Source organism: Dromiciops gliroides, chromosome 2, assembly GCF_019393635.1.
Source record: "Dromiciops gliroides isolate mDroGli1 chromosome 2, mDroGli1.pri, whole genome shotgun sequence".
Classification (NCBI taxonomy): Eukaryota; Metazoa; Chordata; class Mammalia; order Microbiotheria; family Microbiotheriidae; genus Dromiciops; species Dromiciops gliroides.
The window spans coordinates 251,250,314-251,272,707 of record NC_057862.1 but is presented as its reverse complement, the minus strand read 5'-3'; the positions used below and the strand labels follow the sequence as shown (position 1 = coordinate 251,272,707).

The following is a 22,394-nucleotide window of genomic DNA, read 5'->3' as shown; positions in this document are numbered from 1 at the left end:
TGGAAAATAAATCTAGGAGAGATAATTTGAAAATCATTGGACTACCTGAAAACCATGACCAAAACAAAAGCTTAGACACCATCCTCCCAGAGATTGTGAGGGAAAATTGCCCTGATATTCTAGAAGCAGAAGCTAAAATAGAAATTGAAAGAATCCACCGATCACCTCCTGAAAGAGATCCCAAAAGGAAAACCTCCAGGAATATTATAGCCAAATTCCAGAACTCCCAGGTCAAGGAGAAAATACTGCAAGCAGCTAGAAAAAAGGAATTCAAATACTGTGGAGCTCCAATAAGGAGAAAGCAAGATCTAGCAGTTTCTACATTAAAGGACCAAAGGGCATGGAATATGATATTCCAGAGGGCAAAGGAACTGGGACTTCAGCCAAAAATCACGTACCCAGCAAAACTGGGTATAATTTTTCAGAGGCAAAAATGAGATTTCAATGAGAAAGAGGTCTTTCAAGCATTTGTGATGAAAAGATCTGAACTGAATAGAAAATTTGACTTTCAAATACAAGATCCTGGAGAAGCATAAAAAGGTAAACAGGAAAAAGACTTCATGAGGGATATTAAAAGATCAAACTGTTTACATTCCTACATGGGAAGATAATACTTTGAAAACATAAGAACTATCTAAGTAAGAAATTCACAGAAGACAGGGCTGAACTGAATATGAAGGGATGATATCTGTAAAGCATTTATGTTTTGTTCCTTGTAGGGCAGACAGGGTGGGGTGTCTTATGTCTGGGGCTGGATTTGGGCTTGGGGCCTCCTGGGTCCAGGGCTGGTGCTTTGTCCATTGTGCCACCTAACTAATCCATGATGACATCATTAAAATAGGGTTGAGGTGTAGGAGGAATAAACTGGGGGAGGGAGAAGGGGAGAGATGGTCTGGGGAGAGGTAGTTCACATGAAGGAAATAAGAAGAAAGCTTATGGAGGAGAGTGGAAGAGGGGGAAGGAGTTGAGGAGTGAGTGAACCTTAATATCATCAGAATTGGCTCAAAGAAGGACTAACACAAATACTCAAGAAGGTACAGTAATATATTTTTGCCCTGGGGGAGGGAGGAAGACAAGGGGGGAGGGGGGAGAAGGGAAAAAGGAAAGGGAAGATTGGGGGAGGGAGCAGTAAAAAGCAAAACACTTTCAAGGAGGATGAAGATGTTCTGCATTACTGCACCAGTATGACATATTGAATTGCTTGATCTCATAGGGAGGGTTGAGGAGGGAGGGAGGAAGAAAAATTTAGAACACAGAATTAGCTCAGGGACCCTGATCTCATTGGAGTGGGCTCATGGAGGGAATAGCTTTCATACCCAATTGGAAGAAGCAATCTATTTAACCCTGCAGGAAAATAGGAGGAGAAGAGGATAAGGAAGGAAGGGCCAAAAAAGGGAGTGCAAAGCAAGGGAGAGGATAGTCAGAAGTAAAACATTTCTGAGGAGGAATAGGTAAAAAGAAGAGTAAATGTCATGGGAAGGAAGTGGGATGGAGGGAAATAGTTATGATGATTGATTATAATGGCAAAACATATTGTACCTACTTTGCTGGGCTTTTATGAAGAAAATTCTCTGTCAAGCTTAAGGTACTATATAAAGGTTATGATGAACAGGATACTATCAGAAAAACCTGGAAAGACCTACATGAACTGAAGCAGAGTGAAATGTCCTATATACAAAATAACAGCAATAGTGGAGGATGATCTGCTGGGAAGCATGTGGTTATTTTCAGCAAGGCAATGATCCAATACAACCCTGAAAGACTTAGGAAGATTGCAGCTCATCTGCAGAGAAGGAACTGATATAATCTGAAAACCTATGGAAACACATTTAAAAAATTTTTTTTCATTTCCTCTTTGACAATTCCTTAATCAGAAGTTTGGGGTTTTTTTTTACTGTTTTCTCTCACAACTAGCTAATATGGGAATTTTTCCATGACTACTCATATATAACTTATTTTGAATTGCTTGAGTTCTTGTGGGTGGGGGATGGGAATGGAGGGGGGAAGAGAAGTTGGAACACAAAGTTTTTTAAAAATTGATGTTAAAATTTTGTTTTTACATATATTTTGGAAAATAAAATTCTATTCAAAAAAAAATACTCATAGAAGTCAAGGGAAGACCCTGTCATTGGCTATCCTAACTCATAAACATCATTGCCCTCATATTTCCCCTTAACAATCTCTTTCTCAAGCAAAACTGTATCTATTCACTGAGTCTCACCATTACTGACAAAAAGATCTTGAAGTAAAGAGATTGTTAGCTTATAACACTTTCTAGTGGAAGAAATACAGTCATAGTACTATAAAGTTAAGAAGATTCCTCTCCTTTCTGGTGGAGAAAGGTAGGCAGGCCAAGTATTTATAATACTATTCTCTATCCCCTTAATTATTTTACACTCTTTGATTAATGTTCCAGCTATCTAACATAGCCATGAAACATAGCATATATTTGCAACCTAAGCAAAACAAGAAATAAAACAAATCAGATTTATAATAGCAAGTGATATTTATGTAGCACTTAATACATACATATATAGGAGGAGAAGAGGATAAGGAAGGAAGGGCCAAAAAAGGGAGTGCAAAGCGAGGGAGAGGATAGTCAGAAGTAAAACATCTCTGAGGAGGAATAGGTAAAAAGAAGAGTAAATATCATGGGAAGGAAGTGGGATGGAGAGAAATAGTTATGATGATTGATTATAATGGCAAAACATATAGTATATATATATATATATATATATATATTATGATCTTATTTTTTAAATATAAGCAAATAAAAATGTTAATTAAAGTGCAAAATATATGAGGATGGTATTTATCTTTTAACACAGAATAGGTCGTGTGGAGGCATTTCAAAGACAATTAGGAAAGTGTAATTGAAAATTTTAAACGTTAGATAGATATTTGGATACTTAAATAGATTTGTGACCTCATCATTTTCACTGTCTCCCCAACATTTCAGATTACAACCCATCAACCTTGTCCATGTTCTCCCATCAATTTCCCACAGCAGTCCTCCCAAAGGACTAGAGGCCTTCCTTGACTTCTCCTAACACTGTAAGAATACCAGTAGAGTACCTGCCCAAGCTACTTTATTTGTTACCCTTCACCCTATCAACTCATCACCCATTTTCCTGATGACACTTTTTATTCCTATTTCTTTTCAAAATTCTTCACTCCTTATATATTGCAGCCTGATCACAACTACCATATACAGGGGGTGAGATGGAGTCAGTTGTGTTGTTGTTTGTCCTTCAACTTTGAAGAGAACCAGTGACATCACAGGGTAATGTCTTCAGTTCTCTGTGAATTGGATTTAAGTGAAGCTGAGTTGCACAAAGTCATCAACCTCACTCTCTCTTCCATAGTCATCTAAGTCCAGTGGCAAGACAAGGCTATGGCCCTGAATGCAGTAGATGACTTTAGTATCTACAATGTCTGATCAAGCTGCCAAGATGGTCTACCTGGTTATGGCCACTGCTCATAATATAGCTTCTTGGAGCCACAGGTGAAAATTGAGTGCCATATAGGCAGCAAAGGTGGATGGGCAGCTCTGAAAAGAATTCAGCAAGCCCTCACACCAAAGGTGTTAGTCCTCCTGTAACACACCATACATCCTAATTGTTACATTTTCATGGTATTTCTATGTCAGAAATCATCAAAGGCTACAAATCCAGGCTTGACTTATTGTTTTGTTCATTGTCTATATGAGAGAGTAATGGAGAAAATGTTAATAGTTCATATTATACTTAAAATTGTGTTATGTATTTATATTTTTGTTTTTCTGGGAGAGCCAATTGTTAATCATTTGCCAGAAAACCACTGACCATAGACTCATCCATTTCCTTCTGTGTGATATTCATTTTCAATTCTTTAGCAACTATGTTCTATATCTCATACAATACTGGTGGAATGTTAGTATTAAAAAGATGGGCCTATGATGTGTGGAAAAAAAAGTTTCATATCAGTAAAAGGGTTCAGGAATTTCCCAAAAGCAGCCTAGCATGCTATTCCTTCTTCTATTTAATTCTGGGCTCAATATGTTATCCAATTGTACTGTCTGTCCCACATATACATGCTGAAGAACATGCTCTATAATTAATCCATCCAAACAAATGTCATTATTTGAGCAATAGATGCATAAGCTATCTAAAATGAAAGGAAGATTCTTCATCCACTTCAGTCTTTCCTATTTGGAACAGGAAACACTTTTGACCAGTTAAAGATCTCTTCCAGGAAGCTCTGCAATGTTGTTGTTGTTCAGTCGTATCTGACTCTTCGTGACTCCATTTGAGGTTTTCTTGGTAAAGATACGAGAGTGGTTTGCCACTTCCTTCTCCAGCTCTTTTTTATTTTTTATTGATTTATTTATTTTTTATTATTATTATTATTTGTGAGGCATTTGGGATTAAGTGACTTGCCCAGGGTCACACAGCTAGTAAGTGTCAAGTGTCTGAGGCTGGATTTGAACTCAGGTCTTCCTGAATCCAGGGTTGGTGCTTTATCCACTGCACCACCTAGCTTCCCCTCTCCAATTCATTTTTACAGATGAGGAACTGAGGCAAATAGGTTTAAGTAACTTACCCAGGATCACACAGCTATAAATGTCTGAGGCAAGATTTGACCTCAAGAAGATGAGTCTTCCTGATTCCAAGTCCAGTGTTCTATCCTCTTCACCACCTTGCTGTGCCCAATTCAGAGTCCAATCCAACTATTTTTCTAACCTTGATTCTCTTTATTTAGTGCTATTTTACATCCACCATAAACACACTAGATAATAAATGTAAAGTGCTTTGAAAATTTTAAAGCACTTTATAAATGTCAGCCAGTAAAAACTATTAACTTGTGTATATATTCCTTTTGACCAAGCACTAGGTCTAGTAGGTCTATACTCCAAAGAGATCATAGAAAATGGAAAAGCATCCATGTGAAAAAATATTTACAGCATCTCTTTTCATTGTGTCAAAAAATTCAAAAGTAAGGGGATTCTCACCAATTAGGGTATAGATGAATAAGTTATGGCATATAAAAGTGATGGAATATTATCGTGCTGTGAGAAATGAAGGGGATGGTTTCAGAAAAACCTGGAAAGACTTGTATAAACTGATGCAAAGTGAAATGAGCAGAACCAGGAGAACAACTTATATAATATCAACAATACTATAAAGACAAACATCCTTGCAAGATTTAAGAACTCTAATAAATACAATGGAATCAACCACAGTTTCAGAAGATTCATGATGAAACCTATTACCTGCCTCCAGGTAGAGAGCAGATGGACTTAAAGTACAAATTGAAGCCCTTGTGGGCGGGGTGAGTTCATGACTAAATTAAGAATTTGCTTTGCTTGTCTATACATATTTGTAATAGGTTTTATTTTTCTTGCTTTCTCAAAGTGTGAGAGAAAGGAAGGTGGTGGGGAGGGAGAGAATTTGGAACTAAACAAAATAAAATTGTGACATGTTTGCACTAACTTATATCTGACTCTCTGATCACCACACACTCTGCATCAGCAATTGCCTTTACTCCCACTTTAATCACAATGCATATCACAATATGATTTCTGTCCAAAACTACCCTCTATAACAAAAATTTATAGGCCAAGGCAATATAAGTGAGTTGAGTAATTCAGGTTTAAGAGTAAAACAAAATGAGACGTGTGTAGACCACCTGATAGCAAAAGAAAATCTACTTAGTTACAACATGGCAAAGATACTCAGCAAACACAATGGACCGGTTCAGGTATACATTCCCTTCCCCATCCTACATTATATCTCCATAAAACACAGCATCTTATCATTAGGGTTTAACAAAGTGTAGTCACTCAAATAGCAGTGGGACATCTGCCAAGTTTAAGGAACACTGACTTTTCATAGATCGGTCTCTTTTAGGCAAGCAGAAAGTTGTCATCACAACTTGAACCTTTTAACCTCCTAAACCAATTAAGTGTTGGGGAAATATTTCCTGCCTTTTATGGGAAGAAAAATTAATCTTACCTTCATGGTGGATAGTGTTCCTACCACACTTTCAAACTGGGCCATAAGAAGCAATGGAAAGGAAAAATAATGAAGGCCTTGTCTCTTGGTCATAGTCAGCTAATCACTGCTTCTCCTAGTAATTCACCTTTTATATCTCTCCACTGAATTTGTACAACACACAAAGGTTAGCAATGCAATAGTTATCCATAACTATTATAATAAGTGCTTAGAAAACAAAGTGATCCTGTGTGCTTACCCAGTTTACTGGCTCTTGTGTCATTTCTGCTTTTCCTTTCTCTTAGGATGGGGCTAGCTTATCCATAAGAGTCTGGTCCCCATCAGTACAGGTTCAGAGCAGGTGATACTCAGCAATAACAAGAGAATGCTATTCTCACACTACCTACCTCAGAGAGTTTTGCAGGAAAAGCACCTCTAAACCTTAGAGTATTACGCAATTGTGAGTTATTATTAAAGTGGATATAATTGAGGCCAGTTGACCCCAGGGACAAGATCTGGAAGAAGTAGATTAGATTGAAAATGGTGATGGGGGTAGGGATAAGAGCTAAGAAAGATGTAGGCCTAGCTCCAGCTTCATTTACATGAAGACCAGAAAAAACTTTTTTTTGGGGGGGGGGGCGGGCAACGAGGGTTAAGTGACTTGCCCAGGGTCGCACAGTTAGTAAGTGTCCAGTGTCTGAGGCTGGATTTGAACTCAGGTTCCCTTGAATCCAGGGCCGATGCTTTACCCACTTCACCACCTAGCTGCCCCCCAGAGAAAACTTTTAAGACTCATATACCTTGTCTTCTTTTGTTTATACTAAATCTCTGAATGTTTTCATTTAATAGTGAGCAGGAAAAACCTAAATAAGGACTTATCGGCGTTTTTAGAGACAGCAAAGCAGGGAAGGGGGAGAGGTGGGGGAGTTGGAAACCTAGAATCCCTTCTTCAAGAATCTAGGTGACATACCAAAAAAAAAAAATCTAGGTGACAGAGACTTAGACAAGAAAACCGGTAAAGACTGAAAAAAGCAATAGGAATCAATAAGCCAAGTATTCATTGGTAAAATAAAATGATGCACATGGAATAGATGTAGCATAAGGTTTGGGAAAGTTCTAAAAATTATCCCAGGATAAGCTGAAGGGGTCCTGGTGCCATCTCCTGCCTCATGTGTCCTCCTAGAGCAGGGAAGTCTCCAAAAGAGTTTTAATTCAATATGAGAAATTGTCAAGACTACCCAAAACTGGCACAGAGTGCCACAACTCCCTCAGTGAGGATAGCCTAGAACAGTTGAACCCCTAGATGTCTAGAACAAGAAGATGTTCTACAGGATGACAGCAATCAATGAAAACTTGAATCCTCAGTGAGATTAGAGGCCTTCTCAGAGATAAATTGGTGGGGGAGGCCAAGGTTATTTACCTGTTGGCTCATGCTTGTCTAGAGTATACCTACCATGTTGTATATTAGGATGTTATTATAGAAGCTTAGAGAGACAGGATAATAGAATAGAAAGTACACACGATTTGGAATCAAATGGCTTGCCTCTGCTACTTACTAGCTGTGTGACCATGGCCAAGTCATTTTTCCTCTTTGCAACTCAGTGAACTCATTTGTATAAGGAGGCAAAAGGACTAGGTAATTCCTAAAATTTCTTTCAACTATAAATTCTATGATTCTGGGGGCAGCTAGGTGGCACAGTGGATAAAGCACCAACCCTGGTTTCAGGAGGACCTGAGTTCAAATCTAGCCTCAGACACTTGACACTTAGTAGCTGTGTGACCCTGGACAAGTCACTTAACCCTCATTGCCCTGCATAGATAGATAAATAGATAGATGAATGAATGAATGAATGAATAAATAAATTCTATGATTCTTTATGACCATGTACAAGTAAAAATACAGCAACACACATACGTATGCCCAAGTTTAAAACCATGAGCAAATACTATTCATTTTGTGGATGTTATTAATGAATCCTCTATTCAGGACTTGGTATATCCATGTATCACAATGCCAAGTGGGGCTGGGTGGAGCAAAAATAACTCAGTCTGAAAGTCATAAATCCCTTGCAATACTAGTCCAATCCAAAAGAGAATTCAGTGTCTGCCCTAAAGGAGATTGGCGGGAGGAGAGGAAAAAGATGGGAGGAAAAAATATTTGATACATGAACAAGACACAAGTCAACACAAAATAATTTGAAGAGAGAGAGAATACTAGATCACTAAAAATCGAAGGGATTCAGTTAAGGATTTGTTTAGGAGAAAGGACCTGAGCCTGTGCCAGTGCCCAGAGATGTGTTTATTCACTCCAGGCCTGTTTTATCTGGCACCTGGTTATTTCTTTCTTTTTTCCATAAGAGTCTTGCAAAGTCTCTAGAGAGTATATTCATTAGAATGTAAACTCCATCGTCTACCCAGTTTAGAAGGTTTGGCACAGTTCCTTGCATGCAATAGGCATTTAATAAAGGCTACTAGTGTAGGCTGATCTCTTCATGTAGTAGATTAAATGGTGAACTTATAGTCAGAAAGATCTGAATTTAAATCCTACTTCAGACATTTATCAGCTGTGTGGCCCTAAGCAAATGACTTAACCTCTCTGTGCTTGTTTCTTTATTTGTAAAGTGAAAGAGTTGGACTTTATAGCCTCAAAAATCCTTCCTGGCTCCAAATCCTACCATCTTTCTGACTAGTGCTAATTAGATAGATAGATAGATAGATAGATAGATAGATAGATAGATAGATAGATAGATAGATAGATAGATAGATAGATAGATGGATGGATGGATGGATGGATGGATGGATGGATGGATGGATGGATGGATGGATGGATGGATGGATAGATAGATAGATAGATAGATAGATAGATAGATAGATAGATAGATAGATAGATAGATAGACAGACAGACATCTCCACTCCAAATGTTCATGTGGACTATTTGTGCCCAACTTGTGGTAAAGCCTTCTGAGCTCACATTGGTCTGATCAGCCACAGTCACACACACTGTACACTGTACTTGGCATCAACATATTGATGTCATTTTGGTCCTCTTCAAGAACAAAGGACAACCCACTGATATACATGTACATATACATATATACCTATATACACATATTTAGATAGTATATATACATATATATGTGTTGCATATGTGGAAATAAAGAGGTTAAAGGATATATTTGATGCTATAACTTTAGTCAATATTAAAGAAAATTTTATGAGTACGAGGAGAATATTCCTTTTGATTAGACAATACTGGCATTTCCCCAAATTCTCTCTCCCCATCAGGAAGGATTACCACATGCTAAGATGTAAGGTGAGATGACAGAAAGTTACCCTATGGGTTACAAAGAAATGAGCTGAGAGAAATAAATGAAACGTACTCACCTCAGATTAGGCAGGCCACATTGTTCAAGCCCCAGGGGCTTCCTTCCGCTACCACCACCCACCCCCATCACCACTCCACCCCGCCCCGCCCCCTTCTCTTCCTTTTCATGCTGAGATTGCAATTAGTTATCTAAAGTCAGATAGCAGGAGAATTGAGAAATCCCAATCCAGTAGTTGTCCCATGGGCGGGGGATACATGTTTAGTAAAGAGTGTCCATCTGGAGTAGCCAGTTAACAGTGAAACGAGAAAGGGAATCTCTGAGTTAGGGACGTGATATAAAAAGGCCCCTGCAACAAGCTCATGCTCCACAACTTCTTTTGAAGTGTGTGCCCTTTCTTACAAGACCATTATAAAATGGTCTTCCTGCTTTGCACCAGACCAGGAGTCCTGTCTTAGTTTACCTGTTTCTTACAGAGCCTTTCAAGTTTTCATTTAGTTAAATCACTCCATCTCCCTGAAGATGACTTGTCCCACTCTTTCTTTCCTCATGGATGTTTCTAGCATTTTCTCAAGGAGCCATCAGTAATATACATGGTCTTGCCCAAGTTCCAACAAAGAAATAGAAAGAGAGAAAAAGGGAGTAGAAACACCATCCTAATTCACCCAGCAGGAAGAACAAGTTCAGGAATCAATCAGTTAGTCAATAAGCAGTTGTTAAACTTCTACCAAAAAAAAAAAAAAAAAAGCTTCTACCACATGCCAGGCACTGTGCTAAGCACTAGAAATACAAAAAGAGGCAAAAAACAGCCCCTGCCCTCAAGGAGCTCACAATCTAATAGGGATACAACATTCAAACAAATATGTATAAACAAGCTATCTCAGGATAAATAGGACATTATTAACAAAGGGGAGGAACTGGAATTAAGAGGGGTTACGGAAGGCTTCCTGTAGAAAATGGATTTTAGCTGGGACTTGAAGGAAGCCAGGAGGCAGAGAAGAGGAAGAATGTTCCAGACATGGAGAATAACCAGAGAAAATTCTCAGAGCTATGAAATGGAGGGTCTTCTTTGTTAAACAACAGCCAGGAGAAACTGTCACTGGATGGAAAAGTGTCAGTGAGGTGTAAGACTGGGATAGGAAGGGCTTTGAACACTAAACAGAGAATTTTGCATTTAATCTTGGAGTTGATAGGGAGCTACCAGAGTCTATTGGATATGGTAGTGACATGGTTGCACCTGTACTTTAGAAAAATCACTTTAGTAGCAGAGCAGAGGATGGACTAGAGTGGGGGGAAAACTACTGAGCAGGCTATTGCAATAGTACAGGCATGAGATAATGAGGGCATACACCAGGGTAGTGGCAGTGTCAACGGAAAGAAGGGAGTGTATTACAGGGATGTTGCAAAGGTAAAATCCCTAAGTTTTGGCAATAGATCAGATAAAGCAGGTGAGATAGAGTGAAGATTCAAGAATGACACCTAGGTTGTGAAGCATTGGTGAAGCCCTTGACAATAATTAGGAAGTTTGGAAAAAGATTGGGAGTAGCTCTAAGTGGAAAAGATGAGTTCAGTTTTGGACATATTTAGTATAAGATCTCTACTGGACATACTATTTACAAGTAACACATTTGAAATATAAATACAAAATTAAAATGAGAGGTTGGAATAAAATATATTCTGCTACAGAAATTTTTTAAAAGCAGGGGTAGCAATCATGATGTCAGACGAGGCAATAACAAAATAACAATTAATAATAATAGATAGGATTTATAGAGAGATTTGAGGTTTATAAAGTGCTTTACAAATATCAATTCATTTTATCCTCACAATAACCATGGGAGCTAAGTGGTTTTATTAACCCCATTTTATAGACAAGAGAACAGAGGAAGACAGGAATCACAGAATCACATATCTAGTAATAAGAATTGATACTGATGAAAGAGATAAGCAAGGAAACTACATTATGATTCTAGTCACCATATATAATGAAATAATATCAATATTTTATATTGGTATACCCACTAGAAAAAAAAACAAGAAGTAGACCATTCCTTAGTATAGTAATATATGTGTGTGTATGTGTGTATACATGTATATGTGTATATATATGTATGTATATTATATATACATACAGAGAGAATTAGTATTATCTCTACTAAAAGACAGTAGAGGCCAGAGACTTTAAACCTAAAATATGTTGAAATTAGTACATACTTTAAAATGCAAGCTATAATAAAGAGAAGTTATTTAATATATAATTCTATTTTCTGTTCTTTTATATGAAAAACTTCATATCTGATGATATTTGTCAAGTTTAAAATTTTTAAATTAAGAGAAACAGACAAAAGTGACTTTGAAAAAAGCATCCAAAAGGTAAGTTATCACAGAAATGTTATAAAAGGAAGAGAAAGGAAAAAATTCTTATTAAAAGCAAAAAAAGTATTAGTCCTTGTTACTAGGGAACACATGGAGTTCAAATACTTCAAGAAACATTACTTTACAATAGAGATAATTGTCATTCTTTCCATTTACTTACTGATCCCTTTTCTTCTGCCTTTTCTTTCAATTTTTTTATCTCAATAAAGATGTCAGAAACTGTCAAATATCTCAAATGAAAAGATAATTCTTGCAAGTGATAAAGAAATTTTAATTGAAGAGCTGAACATCTTTTACAAACTCAATTCCTACCTTTGAACTTGGTCTTAAATAATATAGTATAGCATATATAAATATAATCTTGCCAATGTTGTTTTTTCTTTGTTAGCTGAGGTTGTCATCAAAATATTTTAAGTACATATAACAGAGAGTTGACAAGGAAACCCCTGATCAGTTCAATCGTACTATCTATTTGATGGAATTACTGATCATAGATATTTGTCAGAAAGGGGTATTTCTTGTGGTACTACTGGACATGCATCCTGGGTTTGGTGCTTTAGGACATAGCTACTAATTAGAGTTGCATGAAAATGACTGGCATCTGAGGCAGAAAGAACTACCTTTGTCCCACTCCACCCAGTGATCTATTTTTTGTTTGTTTTTTTGTTTTGGTTTGGTTTTTTGGGTTTTTTGTTTGTTTGTTTGTTTGTTTTTGGTAAGGCAATTGGGATTAAGTGATTTGCCCATGGTCACACAGCTGCTAAGTGTCAAGTAGAGGCTGGATTTGAACTCAGGTCCTCCTGAATTCAGGGCTAGTGCTCTATCCACTGCACCACCTAGCTGCCCCTAGTGATCTATTTTTTAAAAGAGTAGAAATAACTCCACCTCTACTCTCTCTTTCAACTCTTTGTCTTTGAGAACATATCCACCACTTTCCCTTCCTTAGAATTCTCTCCCCTTCTCCACCCTGTGGCAGTGGTGGATACAAGCACATATCAGCAAGAAGAGATGATTCCTCAGAGGAGCCCAGGAGTCACAGTTTATGACTGTGTTCTATGTTCTTCCTCAAACACAAGACAATGAGCAATGATCCTAATAAATAAAACAACTCTAGTGAACTAATGAATTCGGAATTCTGGGGAAAGCATCCGTTCTTGAAGGAGAGAAGAGCCAACACCAGGAATATTCTGCAGTGGAAGGACTAAAGAAATTCCAAGCATGCAAAATGGATGGAATTCTGATTTTGGAGTCTGGTAGAGCTGTATTCAAAACCTTCCATAGATATTTAGTACCTATGTGACCCTAGGCAAGTCAAATGCTAGTTGTCTGACAAATTCACTTGACCACAGTTCCTCATCTAAGGTCCTTTCCAACCCTAAATCTATATTCTTATGATCCTCTGAACTACAAGCAGAATTTCAGTGGATGTGATGGCTTGGATACAATGACTACAAAAGTGGCCAGAAGAAGTGATGGACGAGCTTTAAAAAATCATAATAAATTTGAAAAAAGCATAAATTGGTTAAAGGAGAAAGTGGGAAAACCTTACCCAAGTAACAGATTCCCTGAAAATTATTCAAACCCTCCAGAGGAAAAAATGGATTTTTGTTAGAATCAAGGACTTTCAAACACTCCTGCTGAAGACCAAAACTGAGTAAATTACAAACACAAGAGGCCAGAGAAACCCAGAAAAGTAATTCATTTGGGCAATTAAAAGGGGTTAGACATTGATGAAGTACACATATTCTAATAAAGGGAGAAGCTCAAACATCCCTTCATGATTCAAAAGTCACAAAGAGATTTTTAAAAGAAAAATATAGGGGGGGCAGCTAGGTGGTGCAGTGGATAGAGCACCGGCCCTGGAGTCAGGAGTACCTGAGTTCAAATCTGGCCTCAGACACTTAACACTTACTAACTGTGTGACCCTGGGCAAGTCACTTAACCCCAATTGCCTCACCAAAAAAAAAAAAAAAAGACAAATATAGGGTTCAAATCCGGCCTCAGACACTTGACACTTACTAGCTGTGTGACCCTGGGCAAGTCACTTAACCCCCATTGCCCCACAAAAAAAAAAAAAAAGAAAAATATAGGGAACAGGTTGTGATTTTGATCTTTTGGGGTGGAGTTAAGAAAGGTGAGAGGAAAAAGAAACACTATAAAGAAGAAATAAGAAAGAAACAGTAGGAATTTACTTTTCTCATAATTGGGATTCGTGAAAAGAAGATAATACAAAATATGGAAGACAGGTTGAGGGGGGTAGCATTCTGATAACCTCACTCTTATTTGAACTGGGATAAATTAGGGGGAGAAAGACAGACAGACAGAAAGAGACAAGAATTTGATGTAGAAATACATTACATTCAATAGGAAAAACAAGGAAACAGGAGAGGACAGTGAAAGGGGACAGGATATTATAAGGAGGGTACCAAAAGAATGAACAGTCACAACAAAATCAAACTTCAGTTTCTGAGGGTTCATTATAAAGGGGAGCTAAAAAGAAAGAAAGAAAGAACGTGTAAGAACCAGAGATTGAGTTCTGGATGAGGGGTGAGAGGAAAAAGGGGGGAAAGTATAAGAGATATGATGGAAGGAAAATGTAAATAATCTTAACCATAAAGTGAGTTAGAATAAACTCATCCATACAAAGAAAAAGTATAGCAGAATAAGTTATAAAAAAGCATCCAATAATATGTTGTTTACAAGAAACATATTCTCAGAGTTAAATTGAGGGAAGTAGAATTTGTTATGCCTTACTATTTTCACTTTTATTGTTGGATTTTTTGTTGTTGTTTTTCCTTTCTTGTGGTTTTTTCCCTTTGTTCTGATTCTTCTCTCACAACATTACTAATGTGGAAATATGTTTAACATAATTGTAATGTATAGCCTACATCAGATTGCTTACTTGGGGTGGGAGGCGGGGAGAGGGAAAGGGAGGGAGGAAGAAAAATTTGGAACTCAAAATCTTACAAAAATGAATGTTGAAAACCATCTTTACACGTCATTGGAAAAAATAAAATATATATGAATAATTTGTTATGATTTAGAAATTCTTTATTCTTTTTTTTTCTTGGGTGGATAACAAAGCTGTGCTCTTCATAATTGTTATAGATCTCACTTAGGAGGCTTTAGAATGTTCTTAGGCTTTAGGAAATCAACAGAATGTTATCTAAAAACAGGAGCAACTGTAGGACCTCACCATTTATAGAGAATCCCTCTTCTATTTGGATTCTGCAATGCTCTTGTGTTAAAGGCTTGAATAGCCCTGATGTATGTTCTGATTTATATTAATAATCAGATGGTCATTTTAAAAGTTTATGCACCCTATGGCAGTTTCAAAATTTTTTTTCTAAATTTAATTTTTTTTAAGTTTATGGCAAAGCAAGGCAATGAGCATTTACTAAATGCTTATTATATGCAAGGTACTGTACTAAGTACTAAAGAAATAAATATAAGCAAAAAGGTAATCCTTGGGGGCAGCTAGGTGGCGCAGTAAGCACCAGCCCTGGATTCAGGAGTTCAAATGTGGCCTCAGACACTTGACACTGGCTGTGTGACCCTGGGCAAGTCACTTAACCCCCATTACCCTGCAAAAAAAAAAAAAAAAAGGTAATCCTTGCCCTAAAAGAGCATTCACTCTAATGGGAGAAGGCAAAGCACAAGGAGGAGCTAAAAAGGAAAAAAAGCAAGAGGAGGTACCCACTGAGGACCACAATGTTAAAATCTAGAAAGTCAGAAGCTCAAAGGGGAACCAGGGCTGACTGGCCTAGGTCGCTTCCCAAAGTAGAGGTACTGGGGAAGAACTCGCCATCTCATTTTGCATCAGTCTATACAAGTCTTTCCCACTCATCATTTCTTATAACATAAATAACATTCTATGACATTCATATTCCATAATTTGATCAGCCATTCTCTAAACTCAGGGTCAGCAAACTACAATCCCCAGGCCAAATCTGGCTGGCTACCTGCTGTTGGGGTTTTTTTTCCTTTGAATTTTTTTGGGGGAGGCAATGCAGGTTAAATGACTTGTTGAAGATCATACAGGTAGATCTGCCACTTTTTTTTGTACAGCCCATAAACTATGACTGGTTTTTCGATTTTTAAGTTTTATTTTATTGTAAAATGTAAAAACCATAATAGTATAATAATAATTTTATTAATAAAATAATTTTATTTATTTATTATTAGCTGAGAAATAATAATTTCTCAGATACTACAAAATAGGCAGTGAACCAGTTTTGCCCTCAAACCACAAGTTCCTGCCCTGTGTCCTAATTGATGGGTTCCTTCTTAGTGTGTTGTTCTTTGCAACCCCAAAAAGAGCTACTATAAATATTTTTATGTGTAAAGGCCCCTTTCCCCTTCCTGTACATTTTTTACATCTTTCAAAGAGTCCAGTATTATTTTGACATATGCTCAAGAGCCAGCTTGGAGCAGAGCCTTTAAGGTGACATCTTGGTCTACCTGAATCAATGTTTTTTATATTCAACAAATAATAATCACTGTGGGATCTTGCATTCTCTACCCACCTTTGTCAATTGCATGATTTTAAAACTATAGTCTTCTACAGAATATTGTTTCCCAAACCCTGCCTATATTTCCTTCTCATACCTTCATCAGTGTGTGGATTATTCTCATTAAATTTTTCAGAGGAATAAAAATATCAAGAATCCCCAAGAAAATAATTTAAAAAGGAAAAGGGAAAGAGGAAGAAGGCCTAGATCCCAAACTGTGTTATAAAGAAGTAATCTTGAAAACCATTCAATGCTATTTAAAAAATATAAGATAAAGGGGCAGCTAGGTGGCACAGTGGATAAAGCACCGGCCCTGGAGTCAGGAGTACCTGAGTTCAAATCTGGCCTCAGACACTTAACATTTACTAGCTGTGTGACCCTGGGCAAGTCACTTAACCCCAATTGCCTCACTAAAAAATTTTTTTAAACTTAAAAATAAAAATAAAAAATGAGTTAATCAATGGTATCCCCCAAAAGATAAAAAGACCTATTTGCATAAAAATATTTATGGTAGCTCTTTTTGTGGTGGCTAAGAATTGGAAATCAAAGCAATGCCCATCAATTGGGGAATGGCTAAACAAACTGTGGTATATGATGGTGATGGAATATTATTGTGCTAAAAGAAATGACAAGCAGGATGATTTCAGAAAGACCTGGAAAGACTTGTATGAACTGATGAAATGAACTGGTATGAACTGGTGAAGTGATCAGAACTAAGAGAAACATTATGCACAGAAACAGCAATATTGTTTGATGAAGAACTATGAATGACTTTACTATTCTCAACAATGCAATGATTTAAAACAATCCCAAAGGACTACTGATATTGATGGAACAGACTGAAGCATGCTATTTTTCACTTTCATTTTTTTTCTTTTAATCAAGTTTGCTGTAGAAAATTACAAATTTGGTAATGTTTTACATAATCCTACATATATAACCCATATCTGATTGTTTGCCGCCTCAGGGAGGGGAGTGGGTAGGCAAGGAAAGAGGGATAAAAATTGGAACCCAAAACTATTAATAAAAAAGTTTATTATTAAAAAAAATTAATCAATGGACAAGTTTAATTAAATAACCCTGAAAAGTTTCTATAGAAATAAAATTAATCAAGTTAAAAAGAGAAAATAAACAGCTTTTTTAAATCTTTACAGCAACTTTCTCTAATAAAGGTGTGATATTCAAGATGTATAGGGAATTGATTTACATGTATAAGAACAAGAGCCATTCTCCAAGAGATAAATGGTCAAGGGATATGAAAAGTCACTTCTCAAGTGAAGAAATACAAGCTATCAACAACCATATCAAAAAATGTTGCATTATCATGATGATTTTCAGTAATAGAGGCAGTTAGTAGATGACCCAGTGTATACAAGCACTAGACCTGGAGCCAGGAAGATAAGTTCAAATTCAACCTCAGAAACTCCTAAGCTGTTTGGCCATAGGTAAGTCACTTATTCTTTACCTTTCTCAATTTCCTCATCTGTAAAATGGGGATAATAATAGCACCTGCCTTCCACGGTTGATGTGAAAACAAAATGGGGAGATTTAGGAATACTAAAAAAGAAGGAAAAAAGAAAATAGCATATGTGAGTCATCTAAAGTAAACAGACAACAGAAAGAAGTTCAGAAGGGGACACAGACAAGCAGGGGAGGGTTTGAGCTGCCATGTTAAATTTTAGGTATGTTAAAAAAAACACACATTGTATCTAGTATGGAGATAGCCATACATAATAGAAGTTCATAGTTTCATATTCAATCTTTTTTTGTTTTCTTTGTGTATTAAAATAAGTTTGTAATAAAAGTGAAAGATTTAATTAATATAGAGCAGGGCTTCTTAAATTTTTTCTATTCACAACCCTTTTTCACCCAAGAAATTATGAACCCAGCTAAATATGTATATAAAATGGATATGCATAACTTTTTACTGTTGTCAAATTTGGGGGGACTCCCACATTCAGTTATGTGATCTACAGTTTAAGAAATTGAGCTATAAAGAATATCTTAAGAAAGTCTAGAGGGCACATGGATTCTCCTATAGGATGGCTTGTTCCAACAGCTGGACATTCCCAGAGTTCCCTAAGCCTATTCCCAAAAACTGCAGTTCTTCTCTGCAGTTAGTTTCCCAGTTTAACACCATAGGGTTTCTTTGGGTCAGTCAGATCTTCAAGACACTGAGAAGTAGCCACTTCCTCCAAGAGGCCTTCCTTGAGCTTCCTCTTTCTTGAGCCTCCAAATGGGTAACAACCATCCTTTAAGACCCCACACATAAGAATCTAGCTTGGTCCCTAGTTGGTGTTTTATCCCCTACTGAAGTATAAGCACCTCCAGAGCAAGGAACCACATCAATTTCATCCTTGTGTGTGCCCTACAGCTAACTAGATGTTCTGCACACAAGGAACCCTTAATAAATGTTTCTTGTATGAATGTATGGAGGCTAAGGGAATTTACCATAAGCTCCTGACATAATGGGTTTTCATAAATGTGATTATATTTCTCAAAAGTGCAGAAAACAACCAGTGATGCTAAAGTGTCAACAATGTCAGCACAATAACCTCACCCTCCTCCATTCAATAGTTTCAGCATTGTTTTTTCTCACTACATGTAATTCACTATTAATCACTTCCTAGCTGCAACAAGTTCTTGCCTTTGAGGAAAATTTTTAGGGTCTAGGTCTTGTACACCAGTCAAGGCTCAAAAGTATCACACTTAATTTTTTTTAATTTTTTTAGTTTAAAAAAATTAAAAGGGGGCAGCTAGGTGGCGCAGTGGATAGAGCACTGGCCCTGGAGTCAGGAGTACCTGAGTTCAAATCCAGCCTCAGACACTTAAGACTTACTAGCTGTGTGACCCTGGGCAAGTCACTTAACCCCAATTGCCTCACTAAATTAAAAAAAAAAATTAAAAGACAGACAAGGAACCCAAACAGGAATTCTTTGTGGACAAGATAAACCTCAAACCAAAAACACATGGGGAGTCTAACTGATGCATAGAAAGTTAGGAGGGCCTCTTGGGGATCTGCCATTCAGAGGGACTTGTAGCTTCTCAACCTGGCCAACCAGAATATCTGTCCAACGTCATACAGCCACCTCCACTTCACCGTGGAAAGCATCAAACACAATTTCCAAGCACCATTACACACACACACACACACACACACACACACACAAAGGACCAAGCACTATCCCACACTTATATGCAACTGGGCCAGAGAAGCCTTGCTGGTGTACATGCAGTGCCAAGCACCGGTTGCCAGGGAGGTAGGTAGCACATCTCTCGCTCGCTTCCCAAACTCCGGGAGGCAGAGAGGCAGATGGGGAGCTGGAGGCAAATGGGGGAAGGGACCAGTGGAAGGATTTATCTTTATGACTAACTGGGAGATCGGCCCGCCTACCCAAATCACTCCCCCACCCCAAATCTGCGTTGTCAAGAGACTTACTGTCAGTAGCCATGGCTTGCCCGGCAACGGGCTTTGGGCTTTGGGCTTTGCGCAGCGCTGGGCTCTCACGGCGCCTGCAAGGCCGCCCCGGTCTGTGCGCCGCGCGCTCTCCTTCCCTGGTCCTCGGCCGCTGCTAAGCCCCAGGCAGCGCGTCCTCCTAGTCCTGCTCTGCACTCCCCTACCCGGTTTCTAAAGGCGGCCGCTGCAGCCGCAGTTCCCCCGGGTCTCAGTTGCTGGAGGAAGCAGCTCTGGTCACCGCGGAGTTGACCCCACGAAGATGCCGCCAGACACCTCACTCGGTTAGCCCAGTGAAGGATCTCTCTCTCTCCAGTTTCGCATCATCTCTCCTCCTTTCATCCTCTTCGTCCCCTCCTCCCGCCCCCAAACAATGAAACAACTGGGAGATTCTTAAGGGCTTTTCTGGCCCCAGAATTTCTGAAGATGCCTCCCCAGCGTTATGCTTGTTTAGAGCTTTCTAAACCTCTCCTGCTGAGAAAAGATGTGGCACCTCTTTTGCTTGTGCCCACCCAATAAATAAGGGCATGTGGAATTGGAACTGGTTATTAATTAATCAGAGTCCTTCAGTCTTTCAAAGTTGTTTGTCTTTACAATATTGTAATTGTGTAATTGTTCACCTGGTTCTGCTCATTTTATTCTGCATCAGTTCATAAGTCTTCCCAGGTTTCTACTTCCTTTTCATCATTTCTTACGACACATCATTACATTTATATGCCATAACTTGTCCAGCCATTTCCAGATCTATCCTGCTACAAAAGCACTGCTATACATATTTTTGTACAAATGAGGTTTTTTTCCTCTTTATTTGATCTTTTTGAGGCATAAGCCTAGTAATAGTATCACTGGGTCAAAGGATACGTACAGTTTGTTGTTGTTCACTCATGTCCAACTCTTTGTGACTTCATCTGTGGTTTTCTTGGCAAAGATACTGGAGTGGTTTGCCATTTCCTTCTCCAGTTCATTTTGTAGATGAGGCATTCAGGGTTAAGTGACTTGCTGAGGGTCACAGAGCTATTAAGTGTCTCAGGCGGATTTGAACTCAGGAAGATCAATCTTCCTGACTTCAGATCTAGTACTCTATCTGCTGCGTCACCTAGTTTAGTTAGGCTTTCTTATAGATCCATTTTACGAACCTTTAAACATCCTTTGGGCTTTTATGGTTTCCTTGACAAGTTATCTACTTTCCTCTAAATTGTGAAGGTGAGAAACCCAACTCAGTAAACTAGTAAAGATTGGACCAGAGCTCATCTTGATGGGGAAAGTATCTCATCACACATTATAGTCCTAGTAATAATATATTCTAGGATCATATTTGTTGTTTTAACCAAATGCATAATGTTAAATCAAGAAATTCTAGGCTAATGATACAATGACATATTAAAATAAATAATCTACCCATTATGAACATCAGATGAGCAAGAGTTTTCTCTACAAAAATCTAAATCTTTATTGTTTATCTAAATGCTAAGTATAGAAGAATATGATAGCAATGAAAATTAGTCAAAAAGTATTGATGAAGGGGTCAGCTAAGTGGCACAGTGGATAAAGCACCAGCCCTGGATTCAGGAGGACCTGAGTTCAAATCCAGCCTCAGACTCTTGACATTTACTAGCTGTGTGACCCTGGGCAAGTCACTTAACCCTCATTGCCTGCTTCCCCAAAAAAGTATTGATGAAAACATGCACACTAAACATCAGTGTTTTTACTCTACTGAACATTTAGTAAAGAGCTGATAGAATCTATTCTTCAAACCAAACTATACTTTCAGTAAGAAATTATGAGGAATTGAGAGATCAATGGACAAATCATAAATAACCTGTACTTTTAAGTCATCAAGGTTGGGGGGAAAAAAACAATTTCAGTTAATGAAACCATATTTCAAGGTTCCATTTTCCAAAATATTCTATTCTCCCAATTCAGGCATATAAAATACCAAAGAGGGGAGAGATATTTAGAATATATGTAAAAAGATGCTAAGAGGTAAGCTAGTTCCTTAAGTTGTATAATAAGTATAAGCCTTGAATTTTGTAACATAGGACTGTAGTGATGTATACACATTGTGGATTCACATCAATAAAAGAAATTCCCTTAAACATGGCTATATGAAGCAACAATCTTAGTGTGCTTGGTTTTCTTAACACATAGGCATTATAGGGCTTGTACCAAAAAAATAACAAATATTTTTAAATTCATCAAAGGCTGTCTCACATTTGTCATATGGAGATGTCATTGTATACCTCAAATATTTGTGACTTTGTATTTTCAAAGGACTTATTAGGGGGGCAGCTAGGTGGCGCAGTGGATAGAGCACTGGCCCTGAATTCAGGAGGACCTGAATTCAAATCTGGCCTCAGACACTTCTTTACACACTTACTAGCTGTGTGACCCTGGGCAAGTCACAACCCCAATTGCCTTACAAAACAAAACAAACAAACAAACAAACAAACAAAAAAGGACTTATTATATGGTCATAGAAACTGAGTTTGCTATCCAAGGCCCAACTAGTTAAACAGAGAGAGGTCATTCGCATGTAAGTTGGCCATTAGATGATGAATTCCTTGGCCAAAGCAACATATGAAACAAACAAAAAAAAGAAAAATGGCCCTTGATTACAATATGGCCTACTTCTATTTCTACAGTGATAATGGAAAAGGCTATTTTCAGACCATCTATAAACATTATTATGAATACTCTGAATATGAGATTATTGTCTAATAACCAACAAATAGTCATATCATTGGATGAAATGAATCA

General features: G+C 37.8%; 1 protein-coding gene across 1 annotated transcript in view; it reads right to left on the bottom strand.

Annotated features, from left to right (window-relative positions):
• The window catches only part of SYT16 (synaptotagmin 16), a 312,116-nt gene extending 292,062 nt beyond the window's left edge, over positions 1-20,054 (bottom strand). Inside the window, exon 1 of the mRNA XM_043985518.1 lies at positions 19,623-20,054. Coding sequence (XP_043841453.1) covers positions 19,623-19,635 — 13 coding nt within the window. The 5' untranslated portion in view covers positions 19,636-20,054. The remainder of the gene's footprint in view (positions 1-19,622) is intronic.
• Between the last annotated feature and the right edge of the window lie 2,340 nt (positions 20,055-22,394).